Here is a 25,981-nt window from a genome sequence, read left to right on the forward strand (position 1 = left end):
TAGGTATGCATTGTTGTCTCACATTTATGAGTCAACCTATAATTAAACCCCAGGCCAAATCGGCTCCATTTAGTACTTGCTTAAGGGTCCAAATAAATCAATGTGTTGTATGTTTGGCAATTTAGCAAGTCTCAACTACTCTAGAATAATGAGATCGATACAGAATAATACATTTGTTATTTAGTTCAGATCCTGCTGAAGAAAATAAAAACAGCTTAAACCTACCAAAGATGGTTTGCTAGTCTTAGCTGGTCCTATACAAGCTCTACCTGACTGGTTAGAGTTAGGTTAAGGGGCTGGGTTTAGAAAGGTTTCCCAGCTAAACCAGCTTGGCCAGGCTGGGAGACCAGCCTAAACCAGTTCAGACCAGCAAACCATTTTTTTATTAGTTTTTTTCCCAGCAGGGGCAGCGCATTCATATCTAACAGCAATCAGTTAAACAATTCATGCTGTAACTTTAAATTGTCTACTCAAATTTGTTTCCAGCCCAGGCAATCAGTATGTTACCTCTCTTTTATACTCGCTGTCTCCACAAATCTTTGAAGTATATTGAAGTGACTTCGAACTGATAGTCCTCACTGCCATTACTCTATACTTGAAAGTGTGCTTATACTGCCATCTAGTGCATTGAATCAAAGCAATATATACACACATAAACATAGGCCATGAACACAAACAGTATTACCTTTTAATAGTGCTTGCATTGATATTCCTCAAACATTCTGTTTTTATTCTTCTTCACAATTTTCTGCAATTGATCCAACTCAAAATAAGAGATTAAACACCCATGAGGTGATTTAAAATTGCTGTTTTGACATGTGCTACTGAAACAGGGAGTTGGGTTGGGACACATGAAAAAATAGCCATTAGCCTTCCGTTTATATCCGAGCTGTAAATTCTTTATTTGTTAGTCAGGACATGTGGTTTATGAGGAAGGGACGTTTTCAATTAGACAACAAATGTAAATTTTGTCAAGTTTTAGGAGTATATAAGCATATCAACTCAAATTATTTTTAAGATTTACGCATTTCAATTTCATAACAAATTTCCATTAAATTGATTTGTGTAATCTTTAATCTTAAATTGACACGATTCAATATTTCAATATTTCATTTTGTAGATGGTCCAAAAATAAAAAATAAAAATTGAAGAACAAAAATATTCTATTTAGATTTGTCGAAATACAAATCTAATTTTGCAATTTCAAAGATTTTAAGTGAACAACTTAAGAAACTGTATAAACAAGTGATCATAAAAGAGAACATGAAAAAAATACTTTGTGATGTGACACAAATACTGATTTATCAATATTGTTTATTCCATGTATTCTATAGGATTTTACTGATTTATTCAATTTGTGTTGCTGTTTAGCACTGAATTTGATGAATATGAAAATGCTATAAACCATGATGCATTCTCAGCGTAGGTTTAGCATATTCTCATGTAGCACATAAAAACTCCGGAAAATGATTGAATGGCATCACACTTAGCAGATGTTATAAAGTTTATTAAGCAAGCAAGTAGTCATTTAGAAGGTACTTTTATCCAAAGTGACTCCCAGTACACTTGTTAAAGAGAACATTGCCCTGGTGAACCCACAATGGATCCTTCCTTGGCGGTTTGAACCCAACAAACCTTCTGTTTACCCGCCCCGATCTTCAATCACTCCAGTCATCAGGTCTCCTGAAAGTTCTGTTATGTAAATGACTCAGGAACTGGTTTCTGGCATTGTTTACCTCCCCAGCCTGGAAAACACTGACACTTAAAATCATCTGAAAAAAGTCTTGTGTCCTCCACAACCGTCCTAAACCTTCTGTAAGCTACAAAAGATGGACCCTCAGTTACAGGGCCAGGCAGCTTGGTTCTGTGAACGATGGACCATACGGCCGGGTCGAGATGCAGGTATGTCGCCATGCTCAGGTTCCGCCTGACACATCGCCCCTGGGACGAGCACATGGTCTGGCTGCAGAGAAATGCCGCTTCTGTCACGTTCACAATGTAGCGACCAAGTGTGTCATCCAGGTAATCTCGCACTGCTTCACAGGCTTTCTAAACAAAATGAATGGAGATATCAGCATATACAGTGCATCTGGAAAGTATTCACAGCACTTCACTTTTTCCACATTTTGTTATGTTACAGCCTTATTCCAAAATGGATTAAATTCATTATTTTCCTCAAAATGCTACAAACAATACCCCATAATGACAACGTGAAAGAAGTTTTTTGAAATCTTTGCAAATGTATTAAAAATAAAAAATGAAAAAAAAAAATCACATGTACATAAGTAGTCACAGCCTTTGCCATGACACTCAAAATTGAGCTCAGGTGCATCCTGTTTCCACTGATCATCCTTGAGATGTTTCTACAGCTTGATTGGTGTCCACCTGTGGTAAATTCAGTTGATTGGACATGATTTGGAAAGGCAAACACCTGTCTATATAAGGTCCCACAGTTAACAGTGCATGTCAGAGCACAAACCAAGCCATGAAGTCCAAGGAATTGTCTGTACACCGCCGAGACAGGATTGTATCGAGGCACAGATCTGGGGAAGGGTACAGAAAAATTTCTGCAGCATTGAAGGTCCCAGTGAGCACAGTGGCCTCCATCATCCGTAAATGGAAGAAGTTTGGAACCACCAGGACTCTTCCTAGAGCTGGCCACCTGGCCAAACTGAGCGATCGGGGGAGAAGGGCCTTAGTCAGGGAGGTGACCAAGAACCCGATGGTCACTCTGACAGAGCTCCAGCGTTTCTCTGTGGAGAGAGGAAAACCTTCCAGAAGAACAACCATCTCTGCAGCACTCCACCAATCAGGCCTGTATGGTAGAGTGACCAGACGGAAGCCACTCCTCAGTAAAAGGCACATGACAGCCCGCCTGGAGTTTGCCAAAAGGCACCTGAAGGACTCTCAGACCATGAGAAACAAAGATTGAACTCTTTGGCCTGAATGGCAAGCGTCATGTCTGGAGGAAACCAGGCACTGCTCATCACCTGGCCAATACCATCCCTACAGCGAAGCATGGTGGTGGCAGCATCATGCTGTGGGGATGTTTTTCAGTGGCAGGAACTGGGAGACTAGTCAGGATCGAGGGAAAGATGAATGCAGCAAAGTACAAAGACCTCCTTGATGAAAACCTGCTCCAGAGCACTCTGGACCTCAGACTGTGGCGAAGGTTCATCTTCCAACAGGACAATGACCCTAAGCACACAGCCAAGATAACAAAGGAGTGGCTACGGGACAACTCCGTGAATGTCCTTGAGTGGCCCAGCCAGAGCCCAGACTTGAACCCGATTGAACATCTCTGGAGAGATCTGAAAATGGCTGTGCACCGACACTCCCCATCCAACTTGATGGAGCTTGAGAGGTCCTGCGAAGAAGAATGGGAGAAACTGCCCAAAAATAGGTGTGCCAAGCTTGTAGCATCATACTCAAAAAGACTTGAGGCTGTAATTGGTGCCAAAGGTGCTTCAACAAAGTATTGAGCAAAGGCTGTGAATACTTATGTACATGTGTTTTTTTTTTTGTTTTTTTTTTCCATTTATTTTTTTATAAATTTGCAAAGATTTCAAACAAACTTCTTTCACGTTGTCGTTATGGGGTATTGTTTGTAGAATTTTGAGGAAAATAATGAATTTAATCCATTTTGGAATAAGGCTGTAACATAACAAAATGTGGAAAAAGTGAAGCGCTGTGAATACTTTCCAGATGCACTGTATTAGCATAGGCCATCAAAAAACCCGTAATGTTCACCTACCAATACATTAATCAGAAGTGTATTTTTTAGTTTATTTGAGTGCAAGTCATTCCCTACCTTCGTTTGTGAGTAGTTTCCATCTCCCCACAGTACAACACCTCCAACTCCTAGCGCTACACTTTCACCAATAGTGTGAACCAAGTCTTCCTATAAAACACAAGTTAGTTATACAAGAACCAGGGCTCAACTGCAGCAAATTAAGTTAAGAAAACCTTTAGTTATAGATGTAAGGGTATTGTTACAATGGATTTCTTAACCTATTTTAATTGTAATAGATCGCAACAGTGCCTGGCAACTTTGTCAGCCATCTTGTTCCCAGTCATTTCTGCTATAGAGATTTCACAAAATCCTTTATAAAAGAGTTCTAAGTTCATGGCTTAGAACTCACCAAACCAGCCACCTCCGAGGTGAATCACAACATTACAAACTTTGATTTGAAGCAAAAAAGCATTAGAAAATCAGACAAAAACACAAGGGTACAAGACTGTATACTTAACATCTTTAAAGAGGGAATGAACTACAATCCCATGAAGCTTTGCGAATGATGTACTCCAATGGAAAAATACAAAACTATTGATATAAAGCTGTTGATTATATGTAATTAAGTATAAATATGTTTTAAGTTTGTTGCAAAATGTTTAGACCCATAAACATAAACAGTACAAGTAGTTTGAGGGTGTAGGGAGAGCGACTCGATTGCGTCATGGGAGTGAGTGGTCACTGCAGAGCTCTTATGGCGTGCTTTGTTTGCTGCGATTCTCTGATTGGTGGATCTTTCCCTTGAGATAACGGATAGTGTAGTTATTCAGCACAAATCCCGCAATTAAATTTAAAAAAATTTGTACCATCGATTAACAACCTCGGAGACAGTGGCATAGCCAAGGGTGGCATAGCCAAATTAGACCCATGCCCACCTAGAATATTAGAGATTATTCTTTGACTTTAAATATATATTTATAAAAATACATTAAAAAATGCATAAATTCTGATTTCTGAAAGTGTGAAAGAACTGTTTGAATGCACTGCTTCTCTTTTGTTAAGGAAAATTGGGGCGAAACTTGGTCCATCAATTTCTATTGAGGCCCACCCAAAAGTAATTTCCTGGCTATGCCCTTGCTTGGAACTCACGGTAAGTCTGTCTTTAAAAGTTTAGAAGTTATCGTTAAAAATCAATTCCCCTATGCAAAAAATTAATGGAAGTTTTACCGGAATCAGTCTGTTGTGCTCTGTAGTACTCTGAACTGACCTGTGACAGAAACTCCATAGAGTAGGTGTAGGCAATCCGGGCATAAGGAAACACAGATGGCGGTCTGTGGGTGGTCTGTTCTCTCACCCTAATGGCTTCCAGGACACGATGACGGCTGTACAGCAAAATATCACGATCGCGACCCCTGAGCCCCAACTCTAGATAGATATCAGGGTACAGGGCCGTGCTGACATTCCAAAGCCAAGCAAGTTTATCATTCCTCTTCATTTCCAGAGGTGGACACTCACCTGTATAAGTTTTATTCTTCTTGTACTGATAATTGTAGCAGCAGGGTAAACCATAAAACCCCCATAATCCTCCAGAGCGCTCTGTGAGGCCCAGTTTTAATGTCTCTTCCATGAACGCCCGTGAAGCTTCCTCGAATTCCTTAACAGCTTCTGCTTCTATTTGATTTGGATTCCAGGTAGGGTGTTTGGCCATAACTAATGCTCTTGAACCCTGCCAGTACATTTCCTTAGTGTCCCAGTTACGTTCCCAAAGTGGCCGCCACTTCTCCCAGTCGATGATGGCGAGTCCGTGAAAATCACGATCAGGGATGTACAACTGCAAGTCATTGCCGGCCTTCCAGAGGTGCTGGTTTAGGCTGGCATTCTGAGGAATGCCACCATAAACTGGTTCATTGTGAAAATCGTAGAATGGATACTGTCCCAACTTATCAGAGTAGAAAATGGTGATGTTGTCGCCCATGAAGACCTGGTCACGGTTGTGGACAATGTCAAAGACGCTCAAGTCCAGGCCGACCCCGAATCGAGATGCACAGCGTTCAGTAGGTGCGTTCCATACGGTGAAAAATGGGAGATGGGTCAGGAGGTAGGGCAAGGTAGGAGGGTGGCCAAAGATGGGGCATATCAAAGAGACCCAAAACAACACCAGAAGACACGTCCAGTGCTGATGCCTTTCCATGCCTGGCAACAGTTTACACGGTCCTGCAATGACAGGCACGCAAAGAATTTAGCATCCAGCTCAACACTTGATGGTACATGAGCCGAGGCAATTTAAATGGAAATGAAGCTGAGCTACAGTCTAATTTCAAAAGCTAATTTCAATGATGAGAGGCAATTTTTTGAACAAAGGTGTACTTTATCCAGAACAACTCATTATCCATAATAATCATCCACTTCAAGAAACACTACATTAAGAGTGTGTGTGCGAGTAGACCTTTTCCATGAAAGATGTCTCATGCAGATGTCTCATAATTAGCTATAATATACATTATTTTTCCTTTCACAAGGAAACACAGTGGTCACATACAGAATAGTGATGTTAACTATGACAGACACTCCATGTTAATGCCATTATATATGAATATGGTAATCAGTACATCAATGAACTATGGTATTACCATTTGATACCATCACTGTACCATGTTACTTTAATATATACCATGGTACTAAATGATTAGCATATTCCCCTTAAGCAAAAACTACTGTGGTGGTACCATGGGTCAGTTATGATATCAGATGGTACTGAAATTCATTTACCATGGTATTTACAAAGTACTCCAACCCTGATAGCACACATGCATCACTCAGACATCTATTTGATGAGTGCGTTTACATTTGGAAGACATATTTTTTACGTTGTTTGCTCATCTGCAATACGTCTATAAGACATGTCAATAAGCATGTCTCGGATGTCAATAAGAAATTCAGCAGATGTCTTTGAGGTGTTTGAGGTGATCTTTTAAAGATGTTTAGAAGATGTAAATTAAAATGCGATGCTTTCCAGATGAAAAAATCTAAAACAGACGTCTTGGAGATGTGTGCTGTCTGGGATGGTAATACCATGGTACCGTGTCCATAAAACCATCATACTAAAATGGTACTTTTTTGTTAGAGAATGAAGAAAATTATTCGACATTTACCATTCAGCCACATCAACAAGTTATTAACAGCAACCTACATCACAAATATTGAATGACTTCCTCTGTGAAGGCTGCGTGCTTCCTGTTAAGATGGTAAAGCATTATAAATAGACCAACAAACCTGATAGTTGTATTAAATTTGCATGACCGAAAGATAACATCTAGGCTATGATGCTACAACCATCTTAAGAAAAACTACCATAGTTTTTTAGAAGTGTACCTTTGGTAATACCATGGTAATGTACCATGTAAATACTATGATAAATGTATAAGGTATTGAAAATTAAATATATATATATATATATATATATATATATATATATATATATATATATATATATATATATATATATATATAGTCAGAAGTTTACAAACACCTTAGCCAAATACATTTAAACTCTGTTATTCACAATTCCTGACATTTAATCATAGAAAACATTCCTTGTCTTAGGTCAGTTAGGATCACTACTTTATTTTAAGAATGTGAAATGTCAGAATAATAGTAGAGAGAATTATTTATTTCAGCTTTTATTTCTTTCATCACATTCCCAGTGGGTCAGAAGTTTACATACACTTTGTTAGTATTTGGTAGCATTGCCTTTAAATGGTTTAAATTGGGTCAAATGTTTTGGGTAGTCTTCCACAAGCTTCTCACAATAAGTTGCTGGAATTTTGGCCCATTCCTCCAGACAGAACTGGTGTAACTGAGTCAGGTTTGTAGGTCTCCTTGCTCGCACACGCTTTTTCAGTTCTGCCCACCAATTCTCTATCGGACTGAGGTCAGGGCTTTGTGATGGCCACTCCAATACCTTGACTTTGTTGTCCTTAAGCCATTTTCCCACAAATTTGGAGGTATGCTTGGAGTCATTGTCCATTTGGAAGACCCATTTGTGACCGAGCTTTAACTTCCTGGCTGATGTCTTGAGATGTTGCTTCAATATATCCACATCATTGCCATCTATTTTGTGAAGTGCACCAGTCCTTCATGCAGCAAAGCACCCCCAAAACATGATGCTGCCACCCCCATCCTTCACGGTTTGGATAGTGTTCTTTGGCTTGCAAGCCTCACCCTTTTTCCTCCAAACATTATGGCCAAACAGTTTCATTTTTGTTTCATTAGACCAGAGGTACAGTAATCTCTCCAAAAAGTAAGATCTTTGTCCCCATGTGCACTTGCAAACAGTAGTCTGGCTTTTTATGGCGGTTTTGGAGCAGTGGCTTCTACCTTGCTGAGCAGAATTTCAGGTTATGTCGATATAGGACTTGTTTTACTGTGGATATAGATACTTGTCAAACTGTTTCTTCCAGCATCTTCACAAGGTTGACTGTTATTCTGGGATTGATTTGCACTTTTCACACCAAACTATGTTCATCTCTAGGAGACAGAATGTGTCTCCTTTCTGAGCGGTATGATGGCTGTGTAGTCCCTTGGTGCTTGTACTTGCATGCTATTGTTTGTACAGATGAACGTGGTACCTTCAGGCATTTGGAAATTGCTCCCAAGGATGAACCAGACATGTGGAGGTCCACAATTTTTTTTTCTGAGGTCTTGGCTGATTTCTTTTGATTTTCCCATGATGTCAAGCAAAGAGGCACTGAGTTTGAAGGTAAGCCTTAAAATACATCCACAGGTACACCTCATATCAGAAGCTAATTGGTAAATTGTCTAAAGGCTTGACATAATCTTCTGAAAATGTCCAAGCTGCTTTAAGGCACAGTTAACTTAGTGTATGTAAACTTCTGACCCACTGGAATTGTGATATAGTCAGTTAAAAGTGAAACAATCTGTCTGTAAACAGTTGTTGGAAAAATTACTCATGTCATGCACAAAGTAGATGTCCTAAACGACTTGCCAAAACTATAGTTTGCTAATATTAAATCTGTGGAATGGTTTAAAAAAATAGTTTTAATGACTTCAACCTAAGTGTATGTAAACTTCTGACTTAAACTGTATATGGGTTATCCTTCAAACAGTCACCAATAAAGAAGTACCATGGTTGTACCATGTAAATATACCATCTGAGTGTCATGGTAGCCTATATCAAAGAACCATGGTATTATCAGAGTACTTTTTTCTAATGGTTGTAAGGGTGTAAAAATAATAAAAAATAAAAAAATGTTCAAAATCTTTGACATTTTATTATTTTTTATGACAGTGGTAACTTATGCCAAGTTAATATAAACTATGGTTACCATTGTAAAGTGTAATTTCTCTTCAGTCTTAACTAAATAGCAACACATTACTTTTTGTTTACGTGAATATCTGTGACAAGTACAGAGTGTAAATTATATCTTAAAAGTATGGCAATGGTAACATACATTTTGCTGTCTAAATGTATAAAAGTCTGAATTCTGACTAGTAGCAAACAAACACAGAGATAGTCTAAACTGGTGTGTTAAAAAGAGGAACCATGACTTAAAGCAAAACCAAGAAAAACAGTATAAAACCGTCAACTCATGAGAATGTAGACAGTACTCTCGGTATTTAAAAGACGAAAATACGCGTACTTATGTTGTAGATTTACTTACTTACCAGTAAATCTTTCCAGTTTCAACCACGAAACGTCAAAGGAATTCAATAACTCATGACCGAAAACTGTCGGTTACATGTAACATTGCTGTAACCAATAGAAATGAGCAGGGCGGGGCATAAGGAGGAGCTGAATTCAGCGCATCTACACAGCATGCAAATAATGGCAACATATGAAAGTAATATAAGAATCTTATATATGATGGCTATTGTAAGTCATTTAGATCTGCCAATAGTAAATGTGTTTATGCTCTGCCATATAGCTTATACTTACAGTTGGTTCTTCATTTTACATTAAAGTAGGCTACTCCACCATCATACAGTTATGGTACATTCTAATAATTTGCACTTTGACATGTGGCTACCATGGTAATACATTATGACCATTTTTATTGACTATGGTATTTGCAAAGAATACAACGGTCCTAATATGGTACACATCCAAAAATAACTAATGTGGCATGGTAATATGGTAATACCATTGTAAATGTAAAATAAATAAATAAAGTAGGCAATCTTAAATTAGAAAATGATGAGAAATAGGGAGACCAGGGGCTTGGTAACGCACAAAAATATCAATCAAACCGTTTTTTGGCAGAAATTGCAATTACTAACTTGCTTAAAATGTACAGAATTACAACATTTAAAATAGATGTGGAAACTTACATTTAGGAAGCGACACCATATACAAAAAAATAATCCTATAGATGCATACTACACATAGATGTGTCTTATATAGAAGCCTATATTTGTTTAAAAAAATGTCAATACAAAAATAAAAACAAAAATTCTATGATACTTTAAAATAGGTCAATATGATGGTACTGAATTACTTCCATATTTACAGATATAGTATTTGTAAAAAAAAAAAACGGTCCTACTATGGTGCAAAATATGGTACTTCCACGGTAGATGTTAAAACATGGTAGTACCTTTTGTTAAAACCACTTAGAGATATTGGGGAGACCGGGGGCTAGTTGTCAAACTAGGTACTATGTACATAATCAAACTATTGTTTTGGTTGCAAGAAATCCTATTTAAAAATTGTATTCAATTACATTATATACAATGCATGTGACAATCGATATTTATGAGAAATGCCCTTGTTCTGGAAACACAGTTCTTGTCAGTTAAAATCGAACTTCATTAGATAAGTGACTTTTGGATTCAACTTGGACTAAACATCTTTTACTGTAGTTACTAATATACAGCCCTTGTGACATACATGAACAGCTAGCCCCTGTTTCCCCTTTGTCTATTGAATTCCTGGAAACAAGACAGATGAACTGTTGCAATCTTGAAATCACTTACTGTAAGTTGACAGCTGAAAAAAATAAAAAAATAAAAGGCTTTTGTGGGTAATGCCACATCTATAGGCTAAAGCTGCCAGCATAAGAATCAAACAAAACTAAATTCTAGAGTCATTAAAGATAAGCAAACACACAATACTTCATATTGCATCTTTGGCTAGACTCCAGTTTTTCTCCAATAAGTGAACGTTCACAGAGTTAAAGGCAACAAATATAGCTTCTTGGTTTGTAAACCCTGTAATTTGGGCCGGTCCCTGCGCTGAGTAGATCCAGGAGTTAGTCTGATACATCATGTACATGTTTTTCCACTTTAGTTAGTTCTTCTTTTCTCAGACATACTTCCACAAACTGAGAACATAATATTTAGTAAACAAGACCATTTTTGAGTTAACACACGATTAATTGCACAAGTAACACTTTACAACAAGGTTCCATTTGTTAACATTAGTTAATGCATTAGATATCATGAACTACCAATTGAACAATACATTTTTTTACAGCGTTTATTAATCTTTGTTAATGTTAGTTAATAAAAATACAATTGTTCATTGTTTGTTAATGTTAATTCTTAATGCATTCACTAATGTCAACAAATACAACTTTTAATTTAAAAATTAATTAGTATGTGTTCAAATGGACATTAATCATTATTAAAAATGCTTTAAAAGTATTGTTGTTAGTTCATGTTTACTTACGTAGTTAACTAATGTTAACAAATGAAACCTTGTTGTAAAGTGTTACCATTACACAATATTGGACACCTATACCCTCGTGCAAGAATAAATGTATTTATGCAAAAGCTGGAAAATGTTGCTTTCAGAGGCTTTATATGGAGTTAGGATGAAAATGACCAGTGCAGACAGACAGCACACTGGAGGTTAAGTCATTCACTAAATAGGGAGCAAAGGTGCATCCTATAATTTTCCATGCAGCTAAGTGCATTCACTCCTAAAATCTGACCAAAAGTTCAGTTTCAGGCTGCAGATGATGTTTGGACCACTCAACATGTTTGACAGACATGGGACAATGATAATCAGTGCATAGATTCAGCATTTTATTTTAACATGGTTGGCAGTGATTTGATGATGCTGGCCATAACTTTTAATCAGAATTATTTATTCAGCTTTACATAAAATCAGCTGTAATGTCTATAACGTCTCAAAAACATGAATAACCAACACTCCTGGACACAAAATAAACTATGAAAAAAAAAAAAAAAAAAATTATCGGACTTTCTATAGCTTGGTATTACTTAATTTAGTCCCACTGTCCACATATGTGGACATCGATTTTTTTTTGCTTGTTTATTAGTTGCTACTAGTTACAAATCAAAAACGGTAATGGGAAATGCACACTGCAGTAACCCAGCGGTCTCAGGAGGTTAATTGTGAAAATAAATCAACGCGCTTCAAAAATAAAAAAGCATGGTTCCATTTTCTAATCAAAACATACAGGAAAACTTCTCCAAAAAAACAACTAAATAACTTCTCATGCCATTGTGTATCACAATAAAGACAAAAGTGTCAACATGTGGAACCATAACAGCAAATGGTGCTCTCACTCTGCAGTGCTTAAGTGCGGCTCACATATAAGTATGAGTACGGTCACGTAACTGTCAATATCAACTATCAGTTAGTCATCCATTTTTATCAGACAAACGATTAAGTATCTGTGGCAGTGTCCATTTGAATGTGCGTGCGTGTGCGCATGGGTTTGCGTGTCCATTAAAGGGACAGTTCAGCCAAAAAATTTCAATTCTGTCATCATTTACTCACCCTCAAGTCCAAAACTGTTTGACTTTCTTCCTTTTATGTAACTCAAAAGATGTTTTGAAGAATGTTCATGCTGCTGTTTTTTTAATACAATAAAAGCATATTGTGACTTTTTGTATTGCACTTAAACTTGGTATATCACGATTATTATGAAACACTGATGTTAGTTTTACCTGATGTGAGACATATTAACGTGGCAAGTTTGACAATGCACATGTGTGAAAGAGATTTGTTTAATATAATATACATTATTAAAAATACAAAAAAATTAATTTAACATTTTACAATAAATATTATAATAAAAATACATTTATAAAATATTAGACTTAAATTATTAGACTTTATTTAATAATTAAATTCTTTTTTTTTTTTAAACAAAGCATTCATATGGCTTCAGAAGTCTTGGAATTTAGCGCACAATATGGACTTCTTTACTTTTATAGACAGGTATGTATTTATATATAGGTATGATAGCCCTTGATTAAAATATGCTTACATTGCAGATCAAATTTCTTATTTTGTGTTCCACAGAAGAAAGAAAATCATATCAGGAAAATCACGTCAGGTTTGGAACGACATGAGGGTGAGTAAATGATGAGAAATATTAATTTCGAACTATTCCTTTAAATATAAATGAATTAATCTCAACCACTCAGACCAATAAATTAAGCAGCAATGTGGTGAGAATATAAACCCACAATGCTTTAAGTGCATGTGCCGCTCCTCTCTGGTGAAGGGGGTCTTCTAGATCGCATCTCTCGCTCTGATACCCGCTAAAACACTGGCACTGAAAGTCCTTGCTCAGTCGTCTCTGTTCTTCTGTGCTCAGATCTCCTTTCACATGCAGTCCGCTCCCCTGACCCACTATGGTGTGCGTCTGCGGGTCGAGGTGGAGATATGTGTCCGTGTCTGGGTGTCTGCGCAGACATCGGCCGTGGGAACCACACAGGAAATTACTGCACTGCTCGGCTGCCATGGAAACGTTGAGGAGGTACCGTCCCAGAGGACCCCGCAAGTACTGGTTCAGACTGACACAGCTCACCTTAAGGAGAAAGATGTAGAGAAGAGAATTTTACATTTATTGAAAAAATGTGAGAGGTTCTTGCACTTAGGTATTCTACCATAGCTTGCTTAGTTCCTAATCCTAAGTATGAACAATATGTATGGTCAAAATAAGACATAAATGTGAACACTTACATTGCTACTGGCATAACTGGCATCACCCCAGAGTATAATACCAGCTGCCCCCAGGGCCACACTTTCTCCAATGCTGGACACCAAATCAGTCTGTGAAAACACACATGAGAGAATCAATGGTATATTTTTGTTAGCTGTGCTTTTCTTAAATAGCCAATAGCATATAGTTTACATCACTAGATGAGGAAGAGGCAGGTGGTATTGGTGGGAGGGCCATTCTCATTCTACAGCGCATTTTATTGGACAGAAATCTGAACACAGCCGTGTGTGCAAGAGGATTCATCAATATTTTTGGTAATTTTAAATGCACGTGCTGTATCTGCTTAAAGTTACATTTGTCAACTTTTAAGCAAATACATGACACCAAAGCTAACAGGCATGTACTAAAAGCCACAAAACTCAGATTTTGATTGCATGGGGAATTTGATTAAACAATGGAAATGCTCAAGGAAATGGTGTGGTGGGTGGTGGCACTAAAATGTGACCAGCACCCTTCCAGTTCTCCTTGCGTGCACACGCGCACACACCCACACACTCCCACACCCACACACACCCAGACCCACACCCACACACACCCAGACCCACACCCACACACACACAGAGAGAGAGTTTGGATGATGGTTATGCAAGAAAAAGCTTTGAGATAAACCACAAAAATACTTACTACCTAATACACAATGCACTAGCTTCAATGCAAACTTCATTAAACTGCTTGATATTCAATGTTTATGAAAATGTCAACTCAATTTAATAAATTAAGCATTTCTGCATAGCTTTTTATTTGAAATGACTAGATATTAATACTGGTTTCAAGAAAATTTTGCTTAACCCATTTGCAGACTTTTTCTTTACTTGATTTTAGGAGATTTTTGCTTGGGGTGGGTTTGCGACGAGGTCGTGTGATCTACTCGCAGAGAAAACAGATGGAACAGTGCAAATGAGATGCTTGATACATTTCTGAAGCAGCAACCATGCTATTTAAACCGCTTTACTATCACCTGTGCAGGTGAGGAGAGCTGACAGCTGCACTCTCACAGAAGCAGATGAACTGTATATCTCATCCTGGACCAACAACTTCCAGATGAGGTCATAGTAAAAAATGTAAATGAATAGGCATGGCATAGATTAATTTTAAAGAATAATTAAATACTACTCAATGATTTTCAATACTTTAAACAAACAAACAAAATATAGTCATTTGAAGTAATAGTATTCAGTGTGTTTTGACTGAGAACCAATATTTTTTTTCTTGTGCTTTTTAAGAGATTTTTTTTTATGGTTCTAAAGAAAGAAACAGAAAAATTGTGATACTCTTTTAAACTATAGAACTGTTTATTTAATCTTGTGGATATTCCATGTTTTGTTCACAGCTCATATTGAATGTAATAGGCCAGTTTATGTGACTTGTTCTGATTTTTGAAAACAGCTGTTAAATAAAAAGCTGAAAGGGAAAAAATAGAGTAAAAAAGAAATTTTGGAAAAAAAAAACTGAAGAAAAAAAGAAATTGGAGGACAAGATGCATTGAGAATTGTTTTATAATCGAAATCTAATCAAATCGTGAGGCCAGTGAAGATTCACACCTCTAATATTTGCTATATTTAAGTGTGTTTGCTTATTTCAACAAGGCCAATAAAATAATAAAATTGACCCATTTGTAAAGATTTCTGAATCAAGCACATACTGTTCTTAAAAATGTTCTTGATGTACACAATGATGAAAAATAAATGTACTGTAGTTGAAACCATTTTTTTTTTCAAAATAATTTATCTAAATATTATATTCAAGATAATTAAAAAAATATATATTTTTTATTTTTGCTTTCCAAGCATGTATCTTTTTTTTTTTTTTTTACCAGAATGTTTAGATATTTGCACTGATTTGTTTTTGTTGTTGTTGTTTTTATAAAAGGAAATAAATAAAATCTAAAGATAATGTGATCGGTTCTTGCCCTTGCAAAAATCATCAGCAATATGGCTTGGGTCTCTCCAATGCATGTCTATGGCATTTTTTTTTTTTTACCATTGTACCATCCTCCTAATCTGTCTGTTTAGAAAAGTAATAGCAGCACACCTCTCCTCAACAAGCCGCATGGTTTTAAATATCATTCTTGTGGGTAGCATAAACAGCACAGGATGAGTTACACACCAAAGTTTAAAAATTAGGGTCAGAGCTTTGTTCAAATCCCTCACACCATGTATGAGCAATAATAATATTTATGCTTGCCTTTGCAAGCACCAATTAAAAATATATTGATTAAAAAAATATATATATTTATTTATTTTTTTTGCCTTTCACAAAACCTGAAATACCCTCTCCTCTTTTCTTTGAGGAAAAAACAATTGGACATTTAAACTTTACATACAAAATAGAACTGTTTGCAGACACACAGAATACGTCTCTCTGGTCATTGAACAATCAGACTGACTCACTGGCCATTCTGAGTGGGATATTTTGTCCTGTAAGGACAACCTTAATTTCCGTAAGAGGTTAGCTGCAGGACATATGGAGCAATTTACATAAACGTAATTGACCCTTTGCTAAGCCCCACCTTTAAAAACTTAACTGACCAATCCAGCAAGCTGTTGCCATCTGCCACATTATTAGACAACATTTGCTCTTTTCTAATGCAAGTCTAACGAATGTGTGGATAGTTTTAAATAGTTTAAACAGTTTTTAAAGCTTTAAACTGATTCCGGAAGTAAAAATGCCATTCAATTTCTCCAATAATTTTTTAATGAAAGTATATAAACCTTTCAAGACAGACCTACCATGAGCTCTGAGATGAAAAGTTAGTATACAGTAATTTTAAATTCATTTAAAAATAAATAAATAAATAGATGAATTCCTGGTAAAGAACTACATTACCCATAATTCTGGAGAGAGATCCGCCAATCAGAAGTCAATTACCATGGAAATGTATACTGCAGCGAAAGAGCTCAATAGTGACCGCTCACTCCTGTTGCAAATTATGTAATCGAGTCTGTCAATGTACACTCTCTCAAACTGCCTAAATATTTGTATATACTGTATCTGAATAGTTAGCAATAAACTTAAAATATATGTTTTAAAATGTATAATCAATGGCTATAAATCAATAGTTGTTTAATTGTGCCATCATTTTTTATTCAATGACATCATTTGCAATGCTTCATGGGATATGTAGTTCATTCCTTCATGGTTAAGCTTCAACCTGGTCACAAAAAATGAACGTTACTCTATATACATTTTTGCTAACTGACTTTACACTTTTGCTAACTGAACACTAGAGGCACTACAACAACTGTGCGTTTTATTCAATGTCACACAAATCACGAGTACAACTGCTGATTATGACGTCATACAAAATTTTCAATGTATTACTCATCCCCTGCTATGTTATGATATCAAAACACTTTTACTTCAACGCATGATTTGAAAAACGATACATTTTAATACTTGTATTATAGATCCACCTACATAAACACACTTATTCTAATATTGTTAGCTTGCTTTGTAGCTCACCTGATAGAGCATTGGACTTAGAACTTAACCGTGGTTCAAGTCCAGTCAAAGGTGTACAAAAGTGAAAGTGGCAAAGAAGTGAAACGGAGCAACATGTTTGCTTCAGTGTTTGTTTTTTCATTTCAAATTTGCATTTGACACTATCAGTTAGGGTTAAGTGTTGGTTAAGGGTAAGGATGTCTGTTTTGTTAAACCCTCATTTATCTTTTCGGACACTTTTGGTTAGATTTAGGGTAAAGTTTTAGGTTAGGGAGGTACGTTTTACTTATTAAAACCTCCATCTTAAGTTCACCTTAAAAACCTTGTCTGATTACAACCTCATTTCGCTCGGTTTTGGCGCCCCCCGCTGGACATTTCACTTTGAAACTGCAGTCAAACGTGGAATGAAGCACGTAAATTCAGTTTTGCAAAAACGTTGCAATGCTCATGTAAATTTCATGAGACCAGACTGTTAAGTTTCATATAGGCTACTTTTCTACTTTAACTTAAAGTCTGCAATGTTGTGATTCATCTCGGATCTGGTTGGTTTAGTTTTTTGCCTTTTAGGAAAATTAATGGGAAAATATTTCTAGAACAAAGGCTTGGAAAAGTGGAAGGTACATTCAAGGCAACAGTGACCAGGGGGGCGAGCTGTGGAAAACCAATAAGCTGCTCCATGAAATTGTCATTTTTATCATTGCAAATCAAGCATGGTTCTCTACTTTCTACAAACTCACCTCAGTCAGCAATTCCAGCTCATTATCATAAGTAGGGCGGGTATAGACAAAAACAGGACGTGCCAGTCCCTCTCCAAGCGATGCCAATCTCATTCCCTCTTTCACCCTGTTTCGGACAAACTGGCGACCGGAAGATTTTGAGCGCAACACGGAGCCCATGTATATTGAAGGAAAAAGGGCCGTGCTTTCAGTCCATAGCCATTTAAGCTGGTCGTTCCTGGCTACCTCGACATCCGGGCAACGGCCCGTGTAGTTTTCCAAACTGTTGCGGTAATCATGGTTATAGCACTCAGGAAAGAGGTAGAAACCCCAAAGCTGGTTGGGACGCAAGCTTTTGGCCAGACGCAATGTCTCTAGCATGAATTTGCGGCTAGAGGTCTCAAATTCCTGTTGGGATACTTTGTTTACCTGTACAGGAGTCCAGGTTGGGTTTTTCTGGGCCACCAAACGTCTCGACTGCCTCCTGTAAACATCTTTGGTGTCCCAGTTCCGTATCCATAGCGGATGCCATTCTTCCCAGTCTATAACAGCTAAACCACGTGTGGACGGGTCACGAATGTATTTCTCAATCCCCTCTGGCATCTTCTCCTGGTGTAGTGTGATGCTGGCAGCTTGTGGAAGTCCACCATTAATGGCCGTACCATCCGGCTCAAAGTATGGATACCGACCCAGGCGGTCTTTGTAGAATATCGTGAGGTTCTGTTTGGTAAAAGCCTCATTGGGTGAGGTGACGATCTGAAACTGATTGAGCTCAAAATGGACTTTGTGGCGAGGTCCGCAGTCTTCTGTTGGGGCGTTCCAGATGAGAACCAAAGGCTTGTGAGGGTACAGAGGCCATCTGGTGGCTTTCAAATCTTGAGCATGAGCAAGGTGATCAAGAATCAGTGGAACCAACAAACAGATTCTCCAAATAGGCTGGAACCAGTAAGCCATGACTTTTGCCATTCACAACAAGGGCGTTGACTACTACAATAAAAAAAGATACATTTTTCATTAAAACAATCTATTGATTAATGATCATGACTTTGAATCATTAAAGTTGCTTTCTGATGTCAATGTTCATTCAAAAGGAAACAAGAAGACTTTGTTGGGAATCTTTCATGGGGGGCATTATAGCAGCCTAATAACTTTTTTTTTTTTTTGTGGAAACAAAGGCCCTTTCACACCAAACGTGACACGAAAAAGCGGGGCGAATTGCCACCAAAAACAGAGAATACTCACTGTTAGCACATTCATGCTTTTACAATAGGTGGCACTGATCAATAATCAATTTGACTCCAGTGCAGTAATGGTGCAATGCACCACAGGAATCCATAATTTCAAGAAATTGTGGCGAAAATGCGGGTTCAGTGTTCAAGGGTCTTTACATTTTACCTGTGTGGTGAAGTAGGTGACACTGGAGGCATTTGTAACAAATTGTAAAAATAGTAACACACTAAATTTCTTCAAATCACAAAAAATCTAGAGTGACAACTTTCAGCATTTGCAATAACGTTCTTTCTCTGCCTGAGATAACAACAACAAAAAGAGAGTTTTCAGTCATTTTTGACAATATTTTTCTTCTACTAAGAGTGGAAGAAATCAAATTAAATAAATCTAACATAAAATAATAAATGTAAAATAAAATAGAAAATAAAGTAAAATGTGAAACAAAATATAAAATAAGAATAGAAAATCTGAAATAAAGTAATTTAAATAATACATTTAAAATAATGTTTCACATGCTGAGTGACTAGTCAGGTCTCCTAAGCAACCAATTGGCGCGGTTGCTAGGGAGGGTAGAGTCACATGGGGTAACCTCCTCGTGGTTGCTGTAATGTGGTTCTCGCTCTCGGTGGGGTGCGTGGTGAGTTGTGCGTTGATACCGCGGAGAATAGCGTGAAGCCTCCACACGCGCTATGTCTCTGCGGTAACACGCTCAACAAGCCACGTGATAAGATGCGTGGATTGACGGTCTCAGACGCGGAGGCAACTGAGATTCGTCCTCCGCCACCCGGATTGAGACGAGTCACTACACCACCACGAGGACTTAGAGCACATTGGGAATTGGGCATTCCAAATTGAGGAGAAAATCCAAAAAAAGAAAAAGAAATAAAAAGAAAAAAATTCAATGCCTTTAAATCTAAATGTATATTTATTTTATCTTAAGGTTTCAAAATAAAAATTATATGACTTCTGAATCTTCAAAAGATGTAATGAGCATTTTTTGTGAAAGTATAGATGAAGAATGCTCTTCATTTTTTAAGCTAATCAATATATTTTAATAAAGCAGATTTAAGTGTGTGTACCACTTAGCTAAACTTTTGCCTAACATTTTTTTAACAAAAACCACACACACACACACACATATATACAGGTGCATCTCAATAAATTAGAATGTCGTGGAAAAGTTCATTTATTTCAGTAATTCAACTCAAATTGTGAAACTCGTGTATTAAATAAATTCAATGCACACAGACTGAAGTAGTTTAAGTCTTTGGTTCTTTTAATTGTGATGATTTTGGCTCACATTTAACAAAAACCCACCAATTCACTATCTCAAAAAATTAGAATACATCATAAGACCAATAAAAAAAAACATTTTTAGTGAATTGTTGGCCTTCTGGAAAGTATGTTCATTTACTGTATATGTACTCAATACTTGGTAGGGGCTCCTTTTGCTTTAATTACTGCCTCAATTCGGCGTGGCATGGAGGTGATCAGTTTGTGGCACTGCTGAGGTGGTATGGAAGCCCAGGTTTCTTTGACAGTGACCTTCAGCTCATCTGCATTTTTTGGTCTCTCGTTTCTCATTTTCCTCTTGACAATACCCCATAGATTCTCTATGGGGTTCAGGTCTGGTGAGTTTGCTGGCCAGTCAAGCACACCAACACCATGGTCATTTAACCAACTTTTGGAGCTTTTGGCAGTGTGGGCAGGTGCCAAATCCTGCTGGAAAATGAAATCAGCATGTTTAAAAAGCTGGTCAGCAGAAGGAAGCATGAAGTGCTCCAAAATTTCTTGGTAAATGGGTGCAGTGACTTTGGTTTTCAAAAAACACAATGGACCAACACCAGCAGATGACATTGCACCCCAAATCATCACAGACTGTGGAAACTTAACACTGGACTTCAAGCAACTTGGGCTATGAGCTTCTCCACCCTTCCTCCAGACTCTAGGACCTTGGTTTCCAAATGAAATACAAAACTTGCTCTCATCTGAAAAGAGGACTTTGGAACACTGGGCAATAGTCCAGTTCTTCTTCTCCTTAGCCCAGGTAAGACGCCTCTGACGTTATCTGTGGTTCAGGAGTGGCTTAACAAGAGGAATACAACAACTGTAGCCAAATTCCTTGACATGTCTGTGTGTGGTGGCTCTTGATGCCTTGACCCCAGCCTCAGTCCATTCCTTGTGAAGTTCACCCAAATTCTTGAATCAATTTTGCTGGACAATCATAAGGCTGCGGTTCTCTCGGTTGGTTGTGCATCTTTTTCTTCCACACTTTTTCCTTCCACTCAACTTTCTGTTAACATGCTTGGATACAGCACTCTGTGAACAGCCAGCTTCTTTGGCAATGAATGTTTGTGGCTTACCCTCCTTGTGAAGGGTGTCAATGATTGTCTTCTGGACAACTGTCAGATCAGCAGTCTTCCCCATGATTGTGTAGCCTAGTGAACCAAACTGAGAGACCATTTTGAAGGCTCAGGAAACCTTTGCAGGTGTTTTGAGTTGATTAGCTGATTGGCATGTCACCATATTCTAATTTTTTGAGATAGTGAATTGGTGGGTTTTTGTTAAATGTGAGCCAAAATCATCACAATTAAAAGAACCAAAGACTTAAACTACTTCAGTCTGTGTGCATTGAATTTATTTAATACACGAGTTTCACAATTTGAGTTGAATTACTGAAATAAATGAACTTTTCCACGACATTCTAATTTATTGAGATGCACCTGTAATTCCTAACAGCTAAAAGAACTGATACTTGGTGATTCTCACGAACATTGTCAAGAAAATATCCTGGTCCTATTTTACTCCAAAATTTTCTAAATGTCATTTTTGCTGATTTTAACAATAATTAAAAATAATAATAATAATAATAATAATAATGTAAAATGTCACAATGCAAAAAAAAAAATAAAAAATAAAAAAAAATACAATCTTAATGGACCTAAATGTAAGCTTCATTTTTATTTTGCAGTAGGTTAAATATCACCGAGCCCTTTTTTTTTTTTTTTTTAAAGAGGTTTTGTGAGAATCACCCTACTACATATAAACTATTCAGTAATATTAATAAGTATTAAATCAATACAGTGGGTTGTTTTTTTTTTTTTTTTTTTTTTTTTTTTTAAGTTTTACTTTCTCAATCTAGATATTTTAATGGTACTATTGGTGTATATACACGATTATATTTCTTATGTCTGTGACTCATAGGAAAGAAAAATCACGATTGAGCTCTCTAAAATATCTCAGTTGTTCCTCCTGGAATGAATGCAGAATAAATTAAGACTTCTTGGCTTCTGTCTGTCCGTATACAGCAGGGGCTTCTTTATATGTCCATGTATTGTGATTGACAGAACCAGATGAACAAGCTCCTCCTGAACTTTCTTTTAAAACTCCATTCAAAAGTCAGAGAGATCTCAATATATACTCAAATTTCTCCCAAGACCAAATTTCCTGAGTTATGCTATTCACATGTATTTCATAACTCTATCTTTGTACTATATGTCCACAATTGTCTCATTTTTAATTTTTAGGTGAAACACCTGATAAAAAGTTGACAGTTGAACATCTAATTTACAGCGTAAAATGTGTCTTAAAACACAGCATCAGTCTTAAGTTTACATCGAAAAATAGAGCACAGGGCAGCAAAAGTATTTTCAGAAACAGTTATTAAGAACTGTAAACATAACTCACCTCTTATATTAAAAATAACAGTCATTCCCAGATAAATATATCCATCCTGGGTGTTGAATCCATGGTGTGTTACATGCACGTGGCCTGATACCCCATACAGAGATATTTTCCCTCGAGTATTCCTCTTTTAAAAGTTTTGACAATAGTAGAGATTAATGTCACACTGTAATGTCGCGTTTCTTTTCAAGTGAATCCTGTAACATTCTTCATCTAAAATGTTTTCATCTTTGCGGCAGCGCAGTAACTCCAGAGAGCCGTGTTCGTGATTCATTGATTCTGTTCAAGGGGCGTGGCTTGAATACCACCGCCGACTGTGGGCGTGTTTATGGGCGTGTTTTCCTGTATGTAAATTAAAATAACGTGTAATTACGAGCCCTCAAACTAACTGACATAAAAGTACCATTAGATCACCATTATGTTTTTGGACAGTTTTGGTCATTTTGGTTTTTGGAGCACTTTGGAGTATTATGTAAATACCTGTATATCAATATGGTAATCATATAGTATATTAGCATATACAATGGTGCTAGTCTAACATCCAATACAATATCAAGCTACTGACAGTACTTTTTTTTTATCAAGATTTCTTGTGAACTTTATTAAGTACATATTTGAAATTTTTTTTTTAAATGTCTTACAGTTCTTGCAGTTATTCACCATAATGTGCAAACAATTACAAAGACTAGAGATGTTCTTAGATGGTAATACCATAGTACTTTTATACATACCATTGAATGTACTATGGCATGTACATGGTACTACAAAAGTCTAATATGAATGTAAGGTTATGCATACATTTCATATGCAGCTTTTCAAAAATTATGATCTTAGATCTTCTTTCAAATTGTTAAGAACTGGGTTACTAATAACACTATTAATGCATATAAATTGACATTTTGAAGATGCACGTGATAGATATGACATCAGTGGCCTGCTTTCAAATGGTTCCTTTATAACAATGATCTAACAAGATCCTGTTCCGCCATTTCTCCCTATTCTGCTGACTCAAGTTTCTCCTCTGTCAGTGCATGCGTGCGTTCATGAAAGAGAGAGGACTCCATCCTTCCTCCAGCCTGTTTCTGCTCTCCCCGTTCTTGGTGTTTTGCATCACTCTTTCTTCCAGTTAGGTAGCACCAGGAAGTTCTAACAATGTGAGAGGAACTGGACGCGCACACACCCTTCACTGCCTGCCACCCAAAAATGGCAAACTCATATCCTGAAGCACTATGAGAGATCAGAGGCAGCAGTTCTTCTGTAGTGTCTCTAAATCTGTCCTCCTGTATGACTCTCCCATTATGACTCCTAGTTCAAATGTCACCGAGCACCTTTATCAGAGGGCAACAAAAAGGTTAGTGAGTCGTGAGGTTAAAAAAATACCTTTCTTTCAGTAAGATCTTCATATGAAAGCAAGCGTTTACTTACAATGACTTTCACACTCTGGCCTTAAAGGGATAGTCCACCCAAAAATTAAAATTTACTCACCCTAATGTCCAAACCCATGTTACTTTTCCATGAAAAAGTACCATAAAAGTAGCTGATGACTTGTTCATAGGATTTGTACACTATATAAAGACCGAAACACACTCTACGCAAGTACGTGACGTGAATACAGAAGCTACAAGCTGCGCAAGCTCGATTTCATGCATTGTTGCATTTTGAAATTTATCAGCACTGTCAATGTTTCCACAAAGGGCACTATAGAGAACATTAGTGCGAACTGTCCACTTTTACAGTGAGTTGTCTCTTTCAAGTCAACTACTGTCATGGCAGAGCAACAGTTTGAAGATAATATTACTGAGCAATAAGTAAGTTAGTCAATCTATTTATACCTGAATAATCACACTTACAGTTTAATGGCACTGACATTTGAAGGTAACTCTATCACCTCCTTGAGTATGGAGGTTTGTTCCCACCAAAGTAATGGAAGAATGCAAGCTCAGCATGTTCAACCGGACCGCATGTTGGCGATGAGTTGGCCAAGAGCCCGCATCTGCTTACTTAAGTCGTTGCTTGCTTGCTTACTGCTTATTTAAGTCGTTATTCACAGAAAACTTTCCCCTCAGCCTAAGATCTGAAATCGTATTTGTGTTCGCATTAAAATGAGAAAAAGGCAGGTTTGAAATGAAAATGGTTCTTATGTGTGCCGTAGCTGAACGCCATGCGCAAGTTCAAATCTGTGGAATGGAGAAAGAGATTTGAGAGCTACGACAAAAATTTCAGTCTGTTTCTCACACCATATGGCTTCAGAAGCCTTTGAATATAACACACAAGTCGTATGAAAACTTGAATGGTGCTTTTTGTGGGTAATTTCGAGATCCTCTTTCATTGTATAGATACAGTATTAAGAGCACTGACACTCTGTCAGTGTTGTCCGCTTATTATTAGTGACTTTGGACTTGTTCCTTATCAATTTTGCAGATTGCATTTTTTGGGGCTAATTTCCACAATACAGTTGCTTTTGGTGTCGCTTATTTTGGGCTTGTTTTTTCAGATCAGGTCGCCCCCACCCCTCTCGAAAAAGATAAATAGTCTGAGCAATATGAGGGTAAGTAGATAATGAGAGAATTTACATTTTTGGGTGAACTATCCCTTTAACAATATCTTCACCCATACAGAACAGCCCCTAAGGGCTACTGTAACCTTCAATGCATCTCATCACAAATTCACCCGAACACCCTCCAGCAGCTTATTCTCTCACTCTTATCAGTGTCAGTGATTGTGCACAGACATGGCATCCTGTTACAGCTTCCTGTATTTCATTCACATGGGTGGGGCAAACATTCCCAGCGTGAAGTCATTTACATCAAGCCAGGCATCTGTTTCTAATGAAATGTACCTTTGAGGGCCTGACTGGTTTCCATAATGACGATGAAGCAGAAGCTTTTGAATGGGAGTGAAAGCCTCCCAGTAATGAACTTCAAAGCAGGGAGGACACATTACAAAGAGCTTAACCTCTGACATTTAACCATACCCACATTCCTAATGCCAGGCAAGGTACAGAATAGACAAAATAAACAATTTATAGGGGGGGAAACTGCACAATACCTTAACTTTAAACCAAGATAAAGAAATGTCCAAAAGAAAGGGGAAAAGTAAATACTTATAATTATAATCAAATGTAAAATCTAAATCTTAAATTAAATTAAGGGTAATGACTTAATTTTTTGAGTGTA

At 37.2% G+C, this 25,981-nt stretch overlaps 2 protein-coding genes across 4 annotated transcripts; both read right to left on the reverse strand.

The window, feature by feature from the left end:
* Window positions 1-1,491: 1,491 nt before the first annotated feature.
* Window positions 1,492-9,507, reverse strand: LOC127448961 (hyaluronidase-1-like). 3 transcript variants are annotated; one of them, XM_051711963.1, is made up of 5 exons: window positions 9,419-9,479; window positions 6,924-6,967; window positions 5,001-5,947; window positions 3,812-3,901; window positions 1,492-2,049 (listed from the first exon to the last, which is right to left on the reverse strand). In XM_051711963.1, exons 3-5 carry the CDS (start codon window positions 5,922-5,924, stop codon window positions 1,696-1,698), a joined length of 1,368 nt encoding a protein of 455 aa, XP_051567923.1. In that variant the 5' UTR covers window positions 5,925-5,947; window positions 6,924-6,967; window positions 9,419-9,479; the 3' UTR covers window positions 1,492-1,695. The 3 variants fall into 3 exon arrangements, with proteins under 3 accessions (XP_051567923.1, XP_051567924.1, XP_051567925.1); XM_051711964.1 differs by lacking the exon at window positions 6,924-6,967 and having other exon boundaries at window positions 9,419-9,507; XM_051711965.1 differs by lacking the exon at window positions 6,924-6,967 and having other exon boundaries at window positions 9,415-9,474.
* A 2,313-nt stretch (window positions 9,508-11,820) lies between these two features.
* LOC127448960 (hyaluronidase-2-like) lies at window positions 11,821-23,080 on the reverse strand. Its single transcript, XM_051711962.1, has 4 exons — window positions 22,809-23,080; window positions 17,913-18,878; window positions 13,695-13,784; window positions 11,821-13,539 (listed from the first exon to the last, which is right to left on the reverse strand). Exons 2-4 carry the CDS (start codon window positions 18,855-18,857, stop codon window positions 13,150-13,152), a joined length of 1,425 nt encoding a protein of 474 aa, XP_051567922.1. The 5' UTR covers window positions 18,858-18,878; window positions 22,809-23,080; the 3' UTR covers window positions 11,821-13,149.
* Between the last annotated feature and the right edge of the window lie 2,901 nt (window positions 23,081-25,981).

This window comes from Myxocyprinus asiaticus, chromosome 12, assembly GCF_019703515.2.
Source record: "Myxocyprinus asiaticus isolate MX2 ecotype Aquarium Trade chromosome 12, UBuf_Myxa_2, whole genome shotgun sequence".
Classification (NCBI taxonomy): domain Eukaryota; kingdom Metazoa; phylum Chordata; class Actinopteri; order Cypriniformes; family Catostomidae; genus Myxocyprinus; species Myxocyprinus asiaticus.